Source organism: Oryzias latipes, chromosome 8 (genome assembly GCF_053564925.1).
Source record: "Oryzias latipes strain Hd-rR chromosome 8, Olatipes_Hd-rR_3.1".
Taxonomy (NCBI): domain Eukaryota; kingdom Metazoa; phylum Chordata; class Actinopteri; order Beloniformes; family Adrianichthyidae; genus Oryzias; species Oryzias latipes.
Window position 1 is genome coordinate 6,731,674 of NC_136244.1, and position 21,576 is coordinate 6,753,249.

Genomic DNA, 21,576 nt, shown 5'->3' on the forward strand with positions numbered 1-21,576 from the left:
GGTTTTCTACGGGCACAGTTTCTTCCCGCAGTACAAAAACATGCTTCATAGGATAATTGGTTCCTCTAAGTGTCTCTAGGTGTGGGAGTCATGGTGTGAGCCTGTGACAGACTGGCAGCCTGTCCAGGGTGTTCTCTGCCTTTGCCCAACAGTAGCTAGGACAGGCTCCAGCAACCCTGTTACCCTGAAAAAGATATAGTGGGTTAGGAAAATGGATGGATGGTTATTTTTGAAATAATAGTTAATGATTCTTAAATTTATTTTATGTTTCAAGTACCATGTGTTTGGAAATACTGTTCCAAGATATTTTTCAACTAAGCCCAAGAGTTTGCCTATTTTACAGTCCATCATTACTGTCCAATTGTAAGACTCGAAACATTGATGTTTTGTTTTTTTCAGTTTTTCTGTTTCACCTTTATTTATTTTTTGTTTCTGCAGTTAATCAGTATTTTCATACATATATTTTTATTTCTTGTCACAGTTTAGATACCTTGGGTTTTTGTGTTTGTTTTTTGTCTTTACTTACCTGTTCTCTGCTAAAGTTGATCCCTGAAGCTGAGTTTCTATGAAGTTATAAGTTTCACTGCATCTTGTCGCATTCAGAGTCTTGTTTCCTGCTGACTTTCCGCGTGACTGCGCCTTCAGTTATTTTTACTTTCAAACGTCATCGTGTAAAGCTGCAGAAATAAGGAGCGCTTGCTCGACGACACTGTGACGCTGCCGTGAAATGGCGCCACCTTGCGGTCAATGAACAGATCGATTGTGCAGCGTTGGATTGAGTTGGCCTGAAGTGTTGCTGCGCTGCACACCTGCTGCAGACATGGCGGGACTGGCATCGCCGTTAAGAGTCTGTAGAGGGATATTAAAAGAATTGCGGGCCATGCAGGGTCCAAGTTACAAACGATCGCTGGCGTACAGTTATGTCATGGATCAGTTTCGAAAGAATAAGGTGGGTTTTTCTAGTACTTCGTCGCAGCTAATGTTAGCCTAGCTGCTAACCACCAGTGATGCATAAGAGAGAAGTACAGAACGTCCGTTTTGTTGTTTTCTCAAATAAAAAACGCCATAGTTGTGTGTTTGAGGGTGAAGGCTGGGTTACTGACTGAAAACATGCGCTAAAAGTCAGCTGTTTTTGCGAACATTGTTGTCCAAGGTGACTGGTAGGACAAGCTAGCATTAGCCACAAGTTTATACTAATGATTTGGAACACTACAAATTAGTACAAAAAACCGCAACACTGGGTGATGTGTGGGTTTCTTTGTAACCGAATGAAATGTTAAAAACACGTTTAAGTTAATTACATTTTTGTTTTGTTTGTAAACCCTCCACAAAGCGTTTTTTTATTTAAGCGCCTAACTTTGCAAATCAATTGGTAATATAAATCCGCCACGAGAAATAGGTCTTTCAATAAAAAGTTATTACCTATATATTTGTTGATAAGAATCAATGCCTTCTAATTAAGCTTTTATTAGTTAGGACATGAAGCTTTTATTTTTTTACTGATCCACTATAAGTGAGGAACATCCCACTATATTAGCTCTCTGCTACTCCATTAAACTTGTGGTTGTAATCAGACTGTCAGCCAGCAGCAGTAAAGTGCTCTGGATTGTGCTCACATCTCTTGAGCGTCAAGGCTTCAAGCCCACATTATTCAAGCTTGGAGGAGCATGGCTCACCATGACTTCTTCAATACATGGTTGGTCACTAATTTTAAAATAACAGCTGGAAGCAAGTTGCGCTTGTCATTTTGTATTTTTTCTTCTTTCTGAAGACACAAAGTGAGGCACATTCATGTACATTGGATGCTGTGCATAAAGATACTCGAATGCTTTCTGTCAATGCGGCCGCAGGAGTTGAAGGACGACCCTTTCTGAGGCTGTATCTTTTTTTTTTTTCCTCTCTGACAGGTGACGGGGGAAAGGTATTGCCGTGCCCAGCAGGAGGCACTCCATGCCTCACACACATATCTGTGTTTGCTGGCGTCCACCAGGAGCCACCAGGCTTTGCACAACCTTTATCACGCCAAAGGAGAATGCAGCACAGAGGAGGCGGCCGGTCTGGTGGGGCTCCGGCTCCCCACACAGCCAGGAGGAAAAGGCTGGGAGAAGTGAAAACATAACAGATCCTGCAATGGAGAAAGAAACTTTAAAAGTCATCAGACATTTGGGCTACAGTTAAAGGACCTCACACAAAAGGTCCAAAAGACAAAGGTTCTTTACATTCAAACAGAAATATCCAACAAAAGTCGGAGGATATTTTTGCATGATGGACCGAGGTAACAAGTTGTATATGCTTTATCATTGTTGAAAGTGAATAAAAAACATATGTAAAAATGTACGATAGTATGTATATTGTATAACTATCATGACCTGGTTAGTCTTCTCTTTAAATAAAGTCCCACTCCAATCATCTTTTCTTCTATTGTAACAGCGTTCAATGGTCTTTCAATTATGATTAGGCCGGTTTTGGCCAAAAATAACCATTTAAAAACTGTCTTTTTATAATCTACCAAACAATTTGCCGGTGTAGTATTAAGGCTTGTGTATAGATGTGTGTTTGCAGATACACGGAGAAGCTTATGTGTGGAAAGATTAGGCCTGCATAATATGAGGAAAACTTGCGATATGGGATATCAGTAATCAATATTGCGATGATTTAACTTGCGATATTTGAACAAATAGTAAAACAACCAAAAACAGAATTTCTATTTCACTGCAGTTTGATTTAAATAAGAGTCAACATACTTTAAATTATTCTCCAAATGAAACTAGTCTGCATGGGAGGGGAGCGTCTAACATAAAATGGCTTCATCCGATTGGTCAAATGCATAAATTGGATTTATTTGATTCGCTAAATACTTCAAGCTGCCATAAGATTATTTTAGCACATTTAAAGCAACCATTTATTGCGATTTTCTCCATCTTCTGCTATATGCATATTGCACAGTGTGATATTGCCATAACGATAAATTTGCGTCTTACTGTGCAGGCCTAGGAAATGTGTTGTAATATTTTTGCACAAATAATTAAATGATATTAAAGGTAGTAGGAAAAAGACCATCTTAAATACAGAAGTCAATTATTATTGTACATATGAGCTAAGTCATTCAAATAATTTTCGAAGCCTAAAATAAAAACTTTAAGTTAGTAAAATAAAGTTGAATATTTTTGTCTCTTGGCTTTTATACCAAAAAGAACTTCAACTGCTGATTATTTCACAGTTTAAGATATTTTTTTAATCTAAACAATAATGGTAAATGACTTCTAACAATTTCTGTAAAAAGCAAGGCATTAAAAGTTCCTTAAAAGGACATTTTACTGCATTGAAATTAAGGATCTCATTGTTTTCCATTCTTATATGCTTCACAGGCAGCTTCTGTTGTCTTTCTCTCCACAGCTTCTTCATCCAGGTCTCTCTTTTTTTCCTCTAATGCTTCCCTTCCTCTCACTCTGCATTTGTGACTAATGTTGCCTTCAGTCTGAATTAAAATAGACTTTCCCTGAAGAAACGACTCGCAGTGGAACAGGGGTGGGGAAAAAAAAGATGCTCTCGCTTTTCAGATTAACGCACAGTTCAGGAAACAGAGTCCAATTCATTCCGACAAAGTAACAGCCAGTGTCAAAATTGATCTTTTTCTGGAGCCAGACGTGCTTGTGTTTCTCTAAATGTTACCATCATGGAAAAAGCTGCCATAACAAACAGGGGAGGGAAGAAACCTGCCAACAGGGAGACTAACATGAAGCTTTTTCTGTCAAAGAAAAGCTTTTTTTCGAGTCTGATCAGAACTTCCTGCACTGTGCTGGGAAGGTGGACTGAGAAACTAATGCTCCACTTTTAAGCAAACCTAATGTGTTGAAGGTGGTGACATGAGTGGGCATATCCAGTAATTATGACCCAAAAAAAAGGATAGAACTTTAAAGGAGGCGGAGACACTCCATCATCACGCTGGAGGCTGCTTTGGTCATTCGCTGCTTTGGATGTTCAGCATCTCCGACCTTCCTTGAAAAGGGACAAATGTCAGCTGTTTGGGGGGGTGGAGAGCGCTCTCCTCTTTAGAGGAGAATTTGCCATTTGTGGTGTTTAGATTTCTCTTTTGTTGTAGGTATTTTTTAATATCAGGCAAGAAACGAACCAACCAAAAGCGTCTTTTTAGAGAAAAGCACAACAGACGCAGAGGAGCCGTGACCTTTCTGAAGTCATGTTCAACATGCTAAAAAATTCTCTCTTCGGCAACACCGAGGATACGGAGTATAAACTGCTGAGCAGCGAGACCAAGGTAAGAAGACTGGTATCGCCATGCGCCCCTTTACGCACGCAAAGCTGCCATTACGCACAGAAATCCCGTTTTCTCGCAACGATGCAGCGGCGTGATTAGTATTTAAAACAATTCCCAGTATTCAAATGAGCATCTTATACAAACAGCCGATTTCAGCGGGTTCTCTACTGCGGCTGCAGCTGTTGTCACCCCTGTAACCTTGCCAGGAAGCCTGATGGTTATTTGCTGGTGACCTGTGAAGATGCCCGCTGACCCGCAGAGGAGAGCGTGGCCTGAGCACACTGACGCGATGCCCAAAGTGTTTCTACCAGGCTCTGTGGATCCAGCGTGAGAACGTGCTGGAAGCAACACGTTGCTGTTTAATTATCTCCTAAAACATCGATGAAGATGGGGGGGGGGGGGGGGGGGGGACTTCAAAACATACAAAAAAGAGACTGCTAAAGAAGATGACAAGCTGATCATTTAGTCACTGGCAACTTCATTAGGTCCACCTTTCTAGTACTGGGTTGGATCTCCTTTTGCCTTCAGAACTGCTGTAATGATTCTGGAAGGTACAGGAAACATTCCTCAAAGAGTTTGGTCCATGTTGACATGACAGCATCACACAGTTGCTGCAGATTTGTCGGCTGCACATCCATGATGCCAATCTCCCGTTCCACCACATCCCAAAGGTTCTATATTGGGTTGAGATCTGTTGACTGTGGAGGCCATTTGAGTCCAGTGAACTCATTGTCATGTTCAAGAAACCAGTCTGAGATGATTCCAGCTTTATGACATGGCGCCTTATCCTGGTGGAAGTAGCCATCAGAAGATAGTTCACTGTGTTCATAAAGAGGTGGACATGGTCAACAACTATATTCAGGTAGGTTGTGGCTTTATAACCATGCTCAATTGGTACCAAGCAAAGTGTGCCAAGAATATATCCCCCACACCATAAGCCTGAACTGCTGGTACAGGCAGGATGGATCCAAATTATGAATGTAGCTGCAGAAATAGACTAATCAGACCAGACAACGTTTTTCCAATCTTTTATTGTGCAGTTTTTTTAAGCCTGTTTGAATTGTAGCCTCAGTTTCCTGTTCTAGCTGACAGGAGTGACACCCAGTGTGGTCTTATGCTGTCATCTGCCTCAAAGTTGGACATGTTGTGCATTCAGAGATGGTTTTCTGCAGATCTTGGTTGTGACCAGTGGTTCTTTGAGTTACTGTTATCTTTCTATCATCTGGAACCAGTCTGGCCATTCTCCTCTGACCTCTGGCTTCAGCAAGGCGTTTTCGTCCATAGAACTGCTGCTAACTGGATATTTTCTCTTTTTCTAATCATTCTTTGTAAACCCTACAGACGGTTGTGGGGGAAAATCCCTATAGATCAGCAGTCCAGACCAGCCCTTCTGGCACCAACAATCATGCCACGTTCAAAATCACTTCAATAAGCTTTCTTCCCCGTTTTGATGCTCGGTTTGAACTGCAGCAGATCGTCTTGACTATGACTACAGGCTTAAATGCATTGAGTTGCTGCCATGTGATTGGCTGATTAGAAATTTGGACAGGTGTGCCTGTTTAAGTGGCTGGTGAGTGTGTCTTCCTTGCCTCCACTAAAAGTCATACATTAGAATGATGGTAAAGAGCAGAGGAGCCTGAGTTTGATGCCCCACACATTTAACAGAAACTGACACAGAACACAGGGGAACGACCTGGCAGGGCACACGCGCACGCTCAAAGTGCCACATGGCTGAAATCTTGCTCGAGGTCTTGAGCACAGAACGCTGTTTAAAAAATCAGATGACAAATCATCGGAGCAACCACAGTGTTGATTATACCTTTCAGGGTACCCTGTTCGGGTCGGACTAATTACTCAGCACAAGCTGGCACCGACAAACGTCCACGCAACCACGGGCACATGACAAATTAATTGCACTGCTCTGCTTTCTTTTGACCCATAAACAACTTTAATGTCACTCCCAGTGGCAGCGAGGACAGTTCAAAAACTCTTAATTGTGGTGAAGAATCCTTTTTACCTGTCACGAGTTAAACTGTGTACGATTATTTTCTCTGCCCGCCTCATTTCAAACAGAAAACATCTTCTTGGAAGGACAAAAAGCATCCCTAAGAAGCCCATACATGAGTAAATGTGCTCACACGTAGAGAATAAACATCCCTTACACGAAAACAGCCTGTAAGAAGAAAACTCTTCAGTCTGATATAGTGTAATGATATTCCTGTATGCAAAGAGAAGCTATAAACACGTTGGAGGGGTGATGGATTTAAATACAGCATCCTATTGACTTCAAAGCCAAGCATTGCTCAGCTACATGCTTCTTGATCAAGCTCCCTCTTAACCCCACTTAATCACATTTAATGCAGAGCTGTGGTGTTAGCCGTGTGCATAAAGGTTGTGTGCTTTTTTATGCTTTTTCCCCCCTTTCTCTGTTCTGTTATGTAACACCCAGCATCCCTGGTCATTATTCTCTTGAAGCTGACTGAACCCTGCAGAGCAGAAGAAAACAGGGATAAAAAACAAATCAGGACAAATATGCTTCATCAGAGTCTTCTTCCTTTGGTCCACACAGACACAGTCCCCTCCTCCTGTGTGAATGACAAACGTGCTCCCATCATGAGCTTTGGGGGTTAAAAGCAAGACGTGCATGTGTGTAAACAGAAGATACCGAAGCCCAACGGAGCGCAAGAAGAGATTAGAAGGCTGAAATTATTACCACAACCTACAGGAAACAGGCTGAAAACTGATTTCAGCTGAAGACGTGTAGCATGGGGCTGAATAAAGCAAAGCTTAATATTACCTGCAATGGTTTTACAAGTACTAAAGAGTTAACATTTAATCCATTTCAACATTTTGGAATGAGCAAAAAATTAACAAATGTGCAAAAGAAGAGCTGGAAAACCTGATTCCAAAGAATTTACCTGATGTAAATATATGTAAACACAAGAAATATCACACGCCAAGTGAGAGACAACAAATGTGTGAACGATCTTTTTTTGCTTCCCAGTATGCTGAAGGTTTTAGCTCTGAAACGACACAACATGGCTTTCCCTTTTTCTTTCAGCACACCAAATCTTGTTTGTTTTGTTCAATCACATGATTTTTTATGTATTAAGCTGCCTGGTTTCCACTGAAATCCATTGATTTCATGAACATAGGAAGGTATAACAGTTTCTGTATTTATGGCCCTCTGGTTCCAAAGCAGTCTCTGTATTTTTCTTTTCCAGAATGGAGTTCGCTATGAGGTGCGACGCTACGACGCTGCCAAATATGCCTCCATCTCCTCTGAGGGACGAAGCTACGACCAAGTGACCGGAGAGCTGGTGAGAAAGCTGCTGATGTACATCGGCGGGAGCAATGAGCAAGGTAATGCAGTTAATTCTAGAGTCAGGTATGCTACTCTGGTGCCTAAAACAAAATATTGACCTTACATCCAACACTCTCTAGGATCAATTTAGAAATGTAAGGAGCTTCAAAACCTGAAGCAGAATGTCTTTCAATATAAAAACATTAAAAGATCAGACAATCTTTAGACTACTGAAACTTTTGCATAGTGCATCTGTACCACACTGAGTATAATAAATCTGGCTGCCAGAACATTAAAATAATCAATCATTTTCCAAACCCTCTTTGGGGTCACCAGGATGCTGGAGCCTATCCCAGCTACTGTTGGGCGAAGGCAGGGTACAGGCATTAATATAGAGGCTTGTTTGCTGTTCTTACGTTTGTTGTTCACCTTTTTGGCATATCCCCTCAGGGGTTCGCCACAGTGAAACCTGCTTTCACTGATCCACACATGTAGTTTGGGAGGGATTTCTATGCTGGATGCTCCTCCTGACACAACCCCTTTCTGTTCTTAAGTTGAGGTTGTTTAACCTTTAAGAGCTATTAGTGGTTAAGTGAGAAAGGCTTAGAAAGAAGACCTAGAATGAAATTCAGTGGAATCAAATATATTGTAAGAATAGACTGAATTACAGATTAGGTCTGTTTGTCTTCAAAAAGAACAATTTCTCTGAATTGTTTGTGATTTTCTTTGGGGAAACTGTGACATGTTTCCTGCCATTTACTGTGCAAAATGTTTTCATAGGATTTTGGGTATCTTAAGGAAACCCTTTGTACCAGGTACTAAACAAAATCACCATCAGAGGGCATGACAGTACAACGAAAAGAAGGTATGATTTTTTTTATAGGAGATTACTTTTGATTTACTTCAAAACTTCTCTTCAAAACTTACAAAAATTCCAGTTAAAACACAAAAATCCATTGCAGTTCATAAAGGCAAAAGCCTAAATGTGGACAGAATTCAGAAAAGCTGCTGCTGAAAGAACAGAACCCCTTAAAACAGCCTTCAAACACAGGAAAACAGAGGAATCATTCATTTGAAATACTCAGTGAAATATGAAAATTTAGGTCACGTTAAGATGGCAGAAATGCCAAAGCTTAAAAATATCTTGTCTGAAATCTTAAATTTGTCCAGTTATTAATTTTAGTAAAACAAAAAAAAAGAAAGATTTCTGTGTTCACCGCCGTCTTCTGTTGCTTGTTGTTTAAAGGTGAGGCCATGGGTATAGCTTTTCCCATCATCATCGCAGTTTATCCTCGGAACGATGGCGTTCTCTCTCGGCGTTTGGCAGCCGCCATCCGAATTCCATCTACGTACCAGCAAAGCCCTCCAACTCCCACGGACGGAGCCATCAGTATTGAAGAGCGGCCCGGCATGACCGTCTACACTCTGTATGCACCATTTTGTCTCCTTTTTCATGATAAACAGGTTGCTTCTAAAATAATAAAAACGAAGTTCACATATTTGGAGCCAGAAAAAACTTTTTTGGCGCGTATATTTTCATTTTGCCACAGATCACGTGGCTGGAAAAAAAAACTTTTGGGGAAATGGACTTTTTAAATCAAACCAGAATTTGTAATAATGACCTGTTATATAAAGACAACACAAAAGTCATAAGTCTAATATTTCCATGTTTAAAATAGGTTTAAAAAATGACAATAATTGCCTTCTTTCTAAATTAGTGGTGGTGATATCATAATTAGGGCCTCTTTTGCTTAGTTCATCTTTTTCCCAAAAAACAAAAGTTTGGATTAAGGACATCATCTGTTCACATCAAAGCTCAATTAAACTTCCTGCTTCCTCCTTCCCAGACAATTTGGTGGCTTTGCCGGGGAGACTGAGTTCCGAGCAGAGGCCTCGCGTCTGACGCGCACGCTGGGAGAGACGGCCCCCTTTCAGCGCAAGCAGTATTTCTGCTGCAGCTACGACCCCCCGCTCAAGCCTTACGGACGCAGAAATGAGGTGTGGTTTCTACAGGAGGAGCCGTAGACGTCCTCTGGTCGGTCACATCGTGGGATCAGTTCTGTGCCGTTCATCCCTGAACAACAGTGTGTTTTCAGCATACTTTCCTTCCTGTTCTTTTCATTTGATAAACCCACTCTTATAAGCTCTCCAGCACACGTTGATTTAATGCTCAGATAGTTAGCTGAATATGAAAAGAAAATGCTTCTTCTGCTTGTTACCAGTCAAAAAATTCTGTTACTTATCTTTTCCATTTTTTTTATTTAAAGAACATGAGTATTTCAAATTTCCCACCTTTATAGAGGTTGTCATCTGAAATGTTGGAGTTTTGTTTATGACTTCAGGGAAACAGAAATAATGGGTTGTAAAAGTGAACTTCTTCTTCTTCTTGGTAATGGAAGTGCAAACAAACAGGAATTGAGCCACACATTAAACTCTAGAAGTTGAGAGTTTGCAGCTGTGGATAGTTCTTCACTGTTGTTGTCGTCTTTGTGTTCTTCCTTTGGATCAGACATTTGTGCATTTTAAATACGTAATAGCATAAAAATCTATTTCCTTATGCACAACTCTAAAAGTTATGTGCAGAGAGGCTTTCCTTCCTTTGAAATGATAATTATGGTCATGATATATTATGTGTATACAAACAGGTATAAATGTATAAATAGTTTGTTGTTATCCCAATTGAATAGGTGTGAAGGAGTAGGCTTGATAAGCTTTCCTTTCTCCTTTTCACATTTTTTTCTTAAGTTCAGCCAAATGGCGACTTTCTACTCCCTTTTATTCACTAAACTGAAAATGAAAGGACTGAATGGTTTTTAGTGAACGTATTTCATTTATTTTCTGTTTTTTTATGTTTAAAATTAATTTTAAAAAAATAGAAACCAGAGAAACTATGATGACTCTGTTTTTTATTCCAGTGATAAAGTTTTATTTTCAATCATGGTTGTGGTTTGGAAACATTTCCTCTATTTAATTCATAATTTTCTTGGTATGTGATTATTTTGAGAGACATTTATTTTCCTCTTACTGTGATTAAGAATCACTGAAGACTTAGAGGATCCACAAAAGGCAAAAATGTGAATGTGAGATTCAGAATAAAACGTTTTGGGAAGGATTTTTTTAATCTCATTTCTATATTTGTGAAAAACATACTGAAACTATTACTCTACAATTAAGAAATGTGTCATCTTGATTCATGAACTATTTGTATTTCTATCCAAATAAAGTGATGTGCAAATATCTAAGAATTTTTAAACAGAGGGGGTCAACTTTGATCCATTTAAATTTAGTGATCGTTAAACATAAAAATATATAGTAGATGAATAAAGAATAAAGGACATTTGAAGTCTGTTAATAGTTTATTAGAACTTTATTGACAAATATTAGCAAGAAGAATAAGAACTTCAAAAGAGATATTAATATAAAGACATCTGATTAAACCAAGTAAACCCCGCCTCCCTTCATCTTTCTAGAACATTTGTGTGAATTGTCCATCAAGCCGGCAGTCACTGATCCACACAGATGTAAAACTTCAGCATTAGTTATTGCACTAAACTGTTTTCTGGAAACCTATTTTTTTATTTTTTAACACCATAGATGAGACCCCCCACACACACACACACACACACACCCCCACACACACACACACACACACTTCTACTGGGATTTCTGAAGCCGCTTCAGCCGGGATCCAAAATTGCACCAACTCTTCCACAAACAGAGGCGTTCTGAGTTATTTCATAAGGATTTGAAGAAAACAGAATGCCTTTTCTAACTGAGGTTATTAAAGTCTGAAATTTAAGCCTGGACCCCCCACACCCACCCCCACCCCAGTTGTGTTGTACTTGCAGTGACTCTGAAACCAGAAGGAAAAATCCCCACAAAGTGCCAATACTATAAGAACATCCATTAAAGTTATAAATTTACTGCAACCAAATGTTTGAAAAGATCCATCTTTGACTAAACACACTGGAAACAAGAACGCTCCTTTCCAATTTGTAACAGAAGCAGGTCAAAGGTCACAAAATCAGACTAAATTAACTCATTTCTGAGAATATGGATTTTTGGAAAAGAAAACAAGCTTTAATTCCTTTTAAAATGAAGATATTAAAAAGAGGGCTTTGTCTTACAGGAAAATCCAATAATAATAACGAGTGAGTATATGGAGAGGTGTCACAAACGCTCCAACGTAGGCCTTTCTGTGCAGCCGAGAAGATCTGCACCTTTAAACTTGCTTTGGATTTTGATTCAGGAGCATGAGGAGTGTTGCTGAAGTGGCGGCGCTGCAGCCTCAGTTACTTTTCTTCTCGGAGTCTGGGTGAGGAGCATAGGGTGGAGGCCTTTCCTGCGAGAGAAGCAAACAAACATCCTCAGCAGAAGGGCTAAGCCAGCCGGGCTTCAGCCGTTTAAAGCAGCGGTACCGGAAAAACAACCTACATTTTTACAGCTTTATTTATAACCCGATTCAACATAAAAGAACGCTGCAAAAAAAACGGAGTCTTTACTCCAAATAGGGATTTATTGCAACAGTTGTTCCCACACACTATAATATTAAATAATATTCAGCAACTGGCTGTCTAATGTTATAAGGATGCTAAAAGTTGAGGATGCTCAAATTTTAGATTCACGTTTATGATTATATTTAGAAAATACTAGTTTTTGTGACCTTTTTCTTTTTTTTTTATACATTTGTTGCACCTTAAAAGTTGGACATGGCACAGGGAAAATCTAGACCACATCTTAATGGCTCCCACATGAAATCTAGAGAACACATCCAGTTGAAAGCAGCTGCAGATGTTTTGCAGAGGATGAAAAAACTTACCGTAGGCATGTACACGCTGTGTGGGTTGTTGGGGTTATAGTAGGCGCTGCCGGCTGCCTCGGCTGCCTTTGGGTTACCTGTGCGAGGAAGAAGGCGCAAAATGATGAGGAACGAAGACGGCGCTGCGTTTGCTAACAGATGCTGCGTCAGGCGGCAGTGGAAGAATGAAGGGTTAGCGTTAGTCATGCAGTCAAATGACAGCAGCAGGAATCCTCCAGACAAGCATCAACCAGCACTCTGAAAGGAAACATCTCAGAGTCCTCATTAAAAACATGCCAGACTGGAAGAACATTCAGATTCAAACTCCACAGCTGTCAGGGAGCAGATCATTTGTTCTTAGTTTTGACAGAGTGCCGACATGTTCAGAGCAACCCACACTCTCATCCTCTGAACTGTGTGACCCCCGTGTAACCCCCAGCAGGACGGAGGTGATCTCAAAACAGGCGGATGCATTTTGATTTTTAATAAAAGTGACACTGGCACCCCTTCTTCAAGGCGTCCTTTGAACTGAGTCATTTTAAGGATGACGGATCACATCTGAAGGGTGCAGTGGGGCAGACATTTAAAGAGCAGGAACTAGAAAACGAGGAATCCTAGCAAGTGCCGAAATCTCTTTCAGTCGCAACAATCGCTGAAGTAACCGGATTTCTCAACAACCTGGTTTCCTAAATGTCACGTGAATCCGAAATCCGATTTCTAAAACCCAATAGGGAAAAAGAGAAGGCTAAGGAAAAATCATGTCCCTGGGAAAATAAATTGAGAGAACTAACTGACACGCAGACTCCGCTTTTAAAAAGCAGAATAAACAGAAAGAAAGAAAGCTTATTAGTGAGAAAGTGAAGGTTTGGAAACCCAGTTTCACCAGAAAATATATTTTCCAAGACATCCATGACTGTCTTTTAAAGGGCCAATATCATGCTATTCTTAAACCTTTCAGAGTAAACTTGATCCCTATATACGATCATATATTCCCAGAAGACGTTTTTTATTAAAAATTTGTTTTTAATCGCAGCTCATTTTCCCAGAGAGCGGGACTGGAGAGGAATGCTCAGAGTTGAGTGAATGAAGCAAAATGCCACTCTGGGGTCGTTTTTCGTGAGGAATTAACATTATAATACACTTAAAAGCTCGAAAAAGTTGATTTTGCTAATATAGTCCCCTTCAATGACATCTTAAAATCCATTCATCCCCCTTTCTATATGTTTAGGTTGCTGGAGCCTATCCAGCAGAACATGCAAACTCAACACAGAAAGAACCCAACTTGGATTTGAACCAGGACCTTTCGGTGTGAGAAGAGAGTGCAGCCCTCAAACATTATGCATTTATCCTTTAGAGCAGCCTTTTCTGTCAAACTGTAACTTTTGTTTGCTTATTTCCCGTGCTGTTTTTATATTTTGCGCATAGTATCATTTGGCGTTTCCAAAAGCACTTTTAAAAATGAACATAAAAGCACTAAGTGACCATTTAATTTGTTAAAGGAATAGAACAAACATACTTGGATCATGTGCATCAGTGCTTAGACCACATCCGCCTCTGAAAGCACTTAAGAAATCCTCAGCTTGTGCAAACCATCCGGCATCATCAAACCAACAGAACTGAGAACTGTCTAGAGTTTCATACGTCCTAGTGTGGCTGTTTCACTCCATGTTAGTGTGCAGAGCATGCAGCCTCTTGAAAAATGAAGGTATTAGTGGATAGACGCAAGGAAAATGATTTCTGCTTATTAATTCTTAATTAACTCTGCGTATTACTGTTATTAAAAACTTTTTGCCATCGAGCCCATATGGTGCTCAGACGCATGCTGACAGTACAGTGACTTAAAGTCTAAGATCAAAGATCAAGTTTGACCTCAAACTGTTTTCCCTTAACCCTTTAGCACTGGTGATGTCACCGACATCTAAACAACACGCGCTCTTTGACATATAGATCTGCAACAGTTTACGGGATCACGTTAAATCAGCTGATTGTGGCGCGGACAGAAGTGACTTTTATATGGATTATTCACTGATATGCAAACCTGTACAAACGTGATGTAAGTAACGGGGGGAAAAAAATCAGCAGATTTACATTGATGATGTCAGCACTTCACTGTAAAGTGTTGCCTATATATCAGAGCAAGGCTGCATTTCTCCACTTCAGAATCCGCAGGAACAACGTTGATGGTATAAACAGTTGAATAGTTGCAATAGTCAAAAGAATATAAAAAACTCTGGTGGTGAAGCACTAATTGTTTGGCACTAAAGCGGTAAAAATTATAAATATTTCATTAATTATGATTCTTAATGCTACAAGTAATTTTTATAGGGAACTGCAAACAACGGAAAAACCTGTATGGTTTTTATTTTTTTTAAGTGGCCTTTAGGATTTTCTGATTATTTCCACTGCAGTTCATTTTTCCGCCTTCATAATAACCGTGTCTGTTTACTTGGTCCAAACTGCATCACACGATACTTCATGGAAACAAAAGCAAAAGCAGACTAACAGACCTGCAACAGGAGGTGGTGCTGCCCAGTCCTGACCAGGTGGAGTCCAGTTTGGGGGTGGTCCAGGGTAGGGGGGAGGTGGGGCCATGTAGTCAAAACCAGCTGGATACATTCCTAAAACACAGAAATATGCATTTTTATGCAATACTTAGGATCAATAAATATGGCAAATGTAAATATTTAAGTAAAGAAGACTTGAAAACATCCACTCGATGAAAATTGTGGTTATGCCGTTTTACCATATTTTTGGAGCATTTTTCTCATGATGACAGACATACATAAAGAAAATTAAGCCAGAAATTATATTCCTGAGGATTTTTTTTATTAAAATCGCTGTGAATCAGGAGCAGACAAATCAGGAGCAAACAAAAGATGGTATTTGTAATGTTAAAATCCCGCTGGGGCGAGCCACAAGCTCCCTGTTTCTCGAGTTCTCAGCAATAGGGAGGGGAACGGGGGTGGGGTCGTTCCACGCCGAAGGTCCTGGCCATATCTCAGAGGGGAATTTCTAATGAAATACTGCCACTCTGCAGTAAGTATGTCCTGGAAAACGGACATAGCTATTTTATTTAAGCTAAAAACAGCGTAATCATTATTTAAAAACAAAAACACTGAAGGCTTTTACAAAGGATTAAAGATGATCAGAGTGAGTTTTCAAATGTAAGACTTTTCAATCAATACATGACTAAATATCTTAATAAGGTTTGATTTCCTTTAAGTATTTTTGTGTTGTGTTTGCTTGAAACAAACCAATGCAAAAAAAAAAAAAACTAATTTCAAAGACAGGAAACCATCCTCCTTTTTTAGAACATTTTGTGTGAAAAATGTGTCATGGACCCGTAACAAAATCAAACACACGTTTTTTTTTTAAAACTCCTTACCTCCAGCAGCTGGTGCATAAGAGTATCCCACATTGCCAGGAACAACAGGGGGGCCTTGGTAGAACCCATTCTGCTGGGGTGGGGGCGGGTAAGGATAGCCATTAGGAGCAGGTGGAGGTGGGCCATATCCATTCATCATTCCAGGGGCAGGGTATCCGTAAGAGGCGGCGCCATTCTGAGCTGGAGGAGCTTGAGAAGCTGCACAGAAAAAATGTTATTTAAAAAAATGTGTCTAGTCGGCTAAAAATGTGTTTTCCCAAAAATGACAGGCATGCTCATATTGTATGTATACGCCCACCCCCAGCATGTAAGGATAGTCTTGAAATGTCAGAATCAATCATCATTTATTGATCCCACACGTGGGAAATTTGTTCGTTACCGTAGCAAATGACAGCAGAGAGAAAAAAATAAGAATAATATAAAAAAGAAAAAAGTAACATAAATGTCAACAATAAGGTTGTATAATTTAAAAAGTTATTTACAGACCGTGCAGGTAAAAAGATGTGCAAAAAAGAAAAAATGTGCAAAGGTCATCTATTGCATTGTGAGTTATTATACAGTGTTATTGTATTGGGTAGGAAGGATTTCCGGTATCTGGCAGTTTTGGAGCGGAGCTGTCTGAGCCTCTTAGAGAAGGAGCTCCGCTGTTTGTCCAGAACAGGGTGGAGAGAATGCTCTGGGTTGTCCATAATGGATAAGATCTTGTTTAGTGACTTCCTCTCTATCACGGCTTCAAATGATTCCCGTTTGCAGCCAATGGCAGAACCCGCCTTCCTGATCAGCTTGTACCAAATGTACTAAAACCTTAAGAGCTAACCCTTAATATGACTATCTGGAAACATCTGAATGGTTTACAATTTATTACATAAGAAACACAAATCAACTTCTTGATGAAATGGCATCTCTCTGCAGACAGTATGTTCCTGTTATAGTAAAATGTCTGAAACTACTATTGCTTAATTCCATTTGTACTTAATCTTCACTTTGCAATATTTCTATTGGAAAAACTGTTGTTGTGCTTTGTAAACACCAATTTTACTAGGTAGTTCTATATTTTAAAAAAGAAAATATAACGTTAGCCTTCGCAATACTGCTTTCATACATGGCGTTCCGCAAGGCTGTTTTTGCCCTTCTTGTTTTTTTCTTATATAAATAAATTCCACTTTTACTTTAATGAGACCTAGATGTATGTACCTTTGAAACATAAAGATATGTTCTGAAACATCACAGAAAAAGTATCTTATGAAACTCATAACATTATAGAAAAGTATCTCTTCTCACAATGAGCTTTTTCCCTAAAAAGAAAGGGTCCATTCATCCAATGCTGTTACTGTGACCCCGCCCACCTGTATAAATACTACCACTTCTTTTTAATAAAACTTTATAGTTTCAAACAATCTACATTACTTCCTGTGTCAGCCTTCATGAACGTGATATTTCAATTAATGCGCATTGTAGGAACGAAAAAAAAACAGAAAACTAAATTTTGCAGGGTGAAATAAAATGCTGTAATAATGATCCTGTGTTTAGAAACTGTTGCCGATGAGAGGACAGGCGGAGCGATATGAGCGAGTGTCTGTGGATGGAGCGTGAGTGGGAAAAATGTGAAGCTGAGCTGAGCTCATCTGCTCATGAAAACTATAAAATGATCTGCAATTAAATGTTGAAAAGCCTCAAAGTGTCACAGACATGATCCGTTTAGTTTCTGCGCTCGTCACCATATCACATATCACTGTTTAGTTCTTCCTACTGACTTTATCAACAAATATTACAGAGCAAAACCTTGTGGGAGTATTACATATTGATCAGCATTAACTGTTTATTATTGGCTGTTGTGATGCAGAAAACAAGTTCCAGATGGAGTTTGCCTTAATGTGAAGCTGCAGATGCAGGCAGGAACACTCAATAAAGTACACAAAAACACCTGAGACGAACAATAGCAGTTTCTCAATAACAATAATCTCAAAATCGTCACAATAACTCATTATTCTTAAAACAAACTCTACAGAAGTCCCTTTTATCATTACTCTTTTGCTCAGAGTGAACCAGTATGCTTGAGTAATGCAAATTGTAGACACGTAATTATCTCCTAGGACTACAACTGTTGTAGTCCTAAAAATATATATATTTATTAAACTTATAGCAAATTCAGAAAAAAAATTATAGCAAAAATCTGAAAAAAACTCACAAAACACATAAACCGTTCATATTAATACTTCCCCACCGTTTTCTCTGTAGTGTTTGTGGATAAAGTAAGTAGGAAAATCAAAACAGATCATTCATTTCTATGACTCAGACACATTTTGGCTTTTTTTTTTAACTTTCAATTGCAGATCATCTTATAGTTTGTATCTTTGCTTTTGTAGTTCTTGAAAAATAGAACATAAATTAAGAAAAAACTTAAACGAAGGTTACCCGTGGGTATTTTTTTTTTTTTTATTAAAACACAAAAAAATAAGAACGAAGATCTTTTTTTTTTAAGTGAATGCAATACGCTTCCATAATAAAGAGATCATGTTTTTATGCCGTTAATTCTGCTCGGGCAGAAGGACTTGGAATAAAGTCTGCATTTTGAATGTTTCTGGTCGGGGTCTTTCATTAGCCACAGTTGATACTCCTCCTTGAAAAGTCCCTTTTTGTTAAAGCTACACGTCTCTGCAATTCACAATCCCTGTCCGATAGCAAGTTAAAAGCTCTGTGCGCTGAACTGATGAAAACTAACAACAGCAACTCCCATCACAGATAGAGTGAGGTTGAACTTCTGCCACAATTTAAATTCGAATCCCATGTTTTTTACAGGTTTTTCGTACGAACCCTGAATTGAGGAAAATGTATATGACTATATAATTAGCCAACATATGCTAATGTCATTTTACATGGAATAAAAGCACCATCACAGAACTAACTTCCATTAAGTTACATAATGTAACAAAACATGAATAAGCCAAAAGCATATGCATTTTATTTTCATGGTTGTTAAGTTCATTGAAATAGCATATTAATGGTATTTTGTTATAAGGTATCCAACCCTGATGCTGTAGGTACAACATACCACAAATGCAGTACTTTTTGTTTTTTTTAACAAACATAGTTTAATTATTATTTCAATTTTGACCCATTTTCCTTGTGCAAAATTGTTATGAAAGCACTTGTTTTATTTTAATGCTAAAATATATTTATGTCTGCGAATACAATTTCCGATATATTGGAAATTAGATTGTATTTCTTTGTAGTAGAGTTGGCATTATTAGGCGATGTCACAGTTGTTCCGGAGAAAATTTCCAATCGGCACTTCGTGTCCTGAGCGTTGCTGAGCTCTGTTCTAGAAGGTTCCCCAGTGTAGACACAAGCTCAGAGGTTGCTGCGTATTCTGTGGCAGCCCCTAAACTGTGTAATAAAACTCAAATGGATAGATCTCAAACCTAGATAATAATCCAAATATTTAGACCATGTATTCTCGATGCTCTCCACTTGAAAAGGCATCAAAACTTTTTGTTTTTAACAGACATTATAAATCTCATTATGTCTGCATAGCAAATTATCTTTAATTAGTAGTCATTATAATATTTTTTTCTTTTGTTTTTTATAGGTCTTTAACATACATTTTATACATCAATTTTTCTTCCCCTCAGATATTTTTCATTTATATAACATTTACTTTTATTTCTACTTTAAGATCTATATTCTCCATATTCTAGGCCATAAGATTTTTGTTCAGTGACTTAAAAGGTAGATTTGAATGGATTAAAAAAACGTCACACAAACCGTTTGTAGCCAATTTGAAGAGATGCTGCCCCACCTCAATGGCTCCTCCACTGGGGAAGGACATCTTGAAATTAGCCTGACCCTCCCAGTAACCTGGAAAACAGATGCACTTCATGTTGGATGCATCTCACAGGGGAAATGTGAGATTCCTCTAATGCTAAGAGCAAAATGAAAAAGCCCATACCTCCAGGCTCAGCCCTGACTGTGCCTTTAATGTAGTTGGCTCCAAAGACCGGCTGCTCAAGGCTGCAGCCCTTCATCAGGTAGTAGGGGAACATAGCTGAACCCAGACAATCCTTGGGATTGTTGGAGACAAACACCAACTAAAGCAGACAGGAAGCAAACAAAATCACAAGATGAAACTCCAAATCAAAAAAGTTTAGCTTGTTTTTAGTATATGAGGTTGTCTGTACCCTGTATGGAGTCAGGTAAATGGTGCCCTTTTTGGTCCCCTTAAGTATGTCAGTCTTGCTGGTGACATCACTGAATGACAGCTCCACATTCTTACACTGTCTTACAACACTGGAGGAAAAAGAATCAGAGGAACTGAAACTTAGAATTAAATACAAAGTTGCTCACATTACTGATTAGTGTTAATTGAGTATTTGGATTTGTACACTTTGAAAATCAAAATAAGATTTTACAAAAATAAATAATACAGAATCAAATTTTGATCAACCGCTTATCACTTAACACAATTTAAATAAATATGAAAACTTTTTAATTCTGGAGAACCCAAAGGGTCAGATTTGGCAACTGTCTTCTATAATATCTATGATTTTTTGTTTGTTTGTTTTGGGGCTGTGAATCGGTAGCTTCCCTAAATGAACAACGTCAAAAAAATAAAAAAAAAAAAAAATTAAAGTCAAATGAACTTTTAAAGTCCAGATGAAAATTCTCTTGGGTCCTCCAGGGTTAATGTTTCCATTATAAATCTAGTAATGCGGGTGGTTATAAAAGATGTTTTATTTTATTAAAAGAAATTTGATCGATAATGTACGTATTTTAGACGTTAAATCCATTACTTGATTTTGTGGTCCAATTATTTTATTTTTTATGTATCCGTTATCTTATTCTTTTTACAATCTAGATATAATTTTACATAATAAAGCACTTAAATGACGAAAGTCTTGTTCCGCACAGCCAGCGTAATGAAACATTTCTTACTTCCTTTCTGATGGTGAGCTAACAGGTTAGCCAACGCACCGAAACAGGAATTAGCCAAAAGCTGCCGACCGGTCCATTTTACAGATATATTTACTGCTGTAATGTTAGGACAGTACATCCACATTTTCAGAGTTAACTTTGAACATGACACGAAAGCGAAGGGGGAAAAAAGTTAGCGATGCTAATGTTTTTCAGGCCAACTAGCTGACTTGGCACTCACTGGCAAAGTAAACAAGCCGGGCGGGGACACGACCGCTAAAAACTGACCAAAAATACGCACCTTTCTCCGTTGTTTATCAACGCTCCGCCATTTGGGGAATGATTTCGATTCAAGGCCATGTTTAAAAGAGCCTAATGCTGTCTGTTGATCAAGCTAAAGACGACTGTCAGCTCAGTCTAGAAACGTCACGAGCTTTACGTCACGATCCCGTCTGACTCGTGATCCGCTGGCTTTTGTTTTGTTTGTGTGCGCATGCGCGTGAAAGTACAACACAAAAAAAGTAGTGGAATTTTCCTGATCTTTCTGTGAAACGATTAATTACATTCATAACAGCCTGTTAATTAATATTTTAGGAAGCAAACAAGAGCCTGTATAATTCTAAAGGAACATATATGAAATATTTTTTCAATGGTGACTTTTAATCATTTTATGTTTAGTTTTACAAAGTAAATATAATTTTCCTTTTCTTCTATGTTCTCTTTAACTTTTTAAATATAGCAGCCTATTTATTGTTTAAAGAATTTAAAGTACCCATAAAACACCACAATTTTATTTAGTAAATCATTTTTTATGCCTTTATCCTTTTCTTTTTCTTTTTTAATTGTGTTTTCAGGGCGCATATTTCAAAAAATACTATCAGTTTTCTATTCTGATTAAAACA

General features: G+C 38.6%; 3 protein-coding genes across 3 annotated transcripts; 2 read left to right on the forward strand and 1 right to left on the reverse strand.

Annotated features, from left to right (window-relative positions):
- Window positions 1–746: 746 nt before the first annotated feature.
- fmc1 (formation of mitochondrial complex V assembly factor 1) lies at window positions 747–2,409 on the forward strand. Its single transcript, XM_004071808.5, has 2 exons — window positions 747–949; window positions 1,908–2,409. Exons 1-2 carry the CDS (start codon window positions 821–823, stop codon window positions 2,109–2,111), a joined length of 333 nt encoding a protein of 110 aa, XP_004071856.1. The 5' UTR covers window positions 747–820; the 3' UTR covers window positions 2,112–2,409.
- A 1,157-nt stretch (window positions 2,410–3,566) lies between these two features.
- LOC101173309 (heme-binding protein 1) lies at window positions 3,567–10,692 on the forward strand. The gene is made up of 4 exons (XM_004071950.5): window positions 3,567–4,276; window positions 7,501–7,639; window positions 8,827–9,007; window positions 9,428–10,692. The coding sequence occupies exons 1-4, from the start codon at window positions 4,199–4,201 to the stop codon at window positions 9,603–9,605; spliced, it is 576 nt and encodes a 191-aa protein (XP_004071998.1). The 5' UTR covers window positions 3,567–4,198; the 3' UTR covers window positions 9,606–10,692.
- A 236-nt stretch (window positions 10,693–10,928) lies between these two features.
- wbp2nl (WBP2 N-terminal like) lies at window positions 10,929–21,169 on the reverse strand. The gene is made up of 8 exons (XM_004071807.5): window positions 20,976–21,169; window positions 19,942–20,050; window positions 19,713–19,851; window positions 19,529–19,621; window positions 15,764–15,961; window positions 14,886–14,996; window positions 12,400–12,476; window positions 10,929–11,922 (listed from the first exon to the last, which is right to left on the reverse strand). Exons 1-8 carry the CDS (start codon window positions 21,032–21,034, stop codon window positions 11,869–11,871), a joined length of 840 nt encoding a protein of 279 aa, XP_004071855.1. The 5' UTR covers window positions 21,035–21,169; the 3' UTR covers window positions 10,929–11,868.
- Window positions 21,170–21,576: the final 407 nt, after the last annotated feature.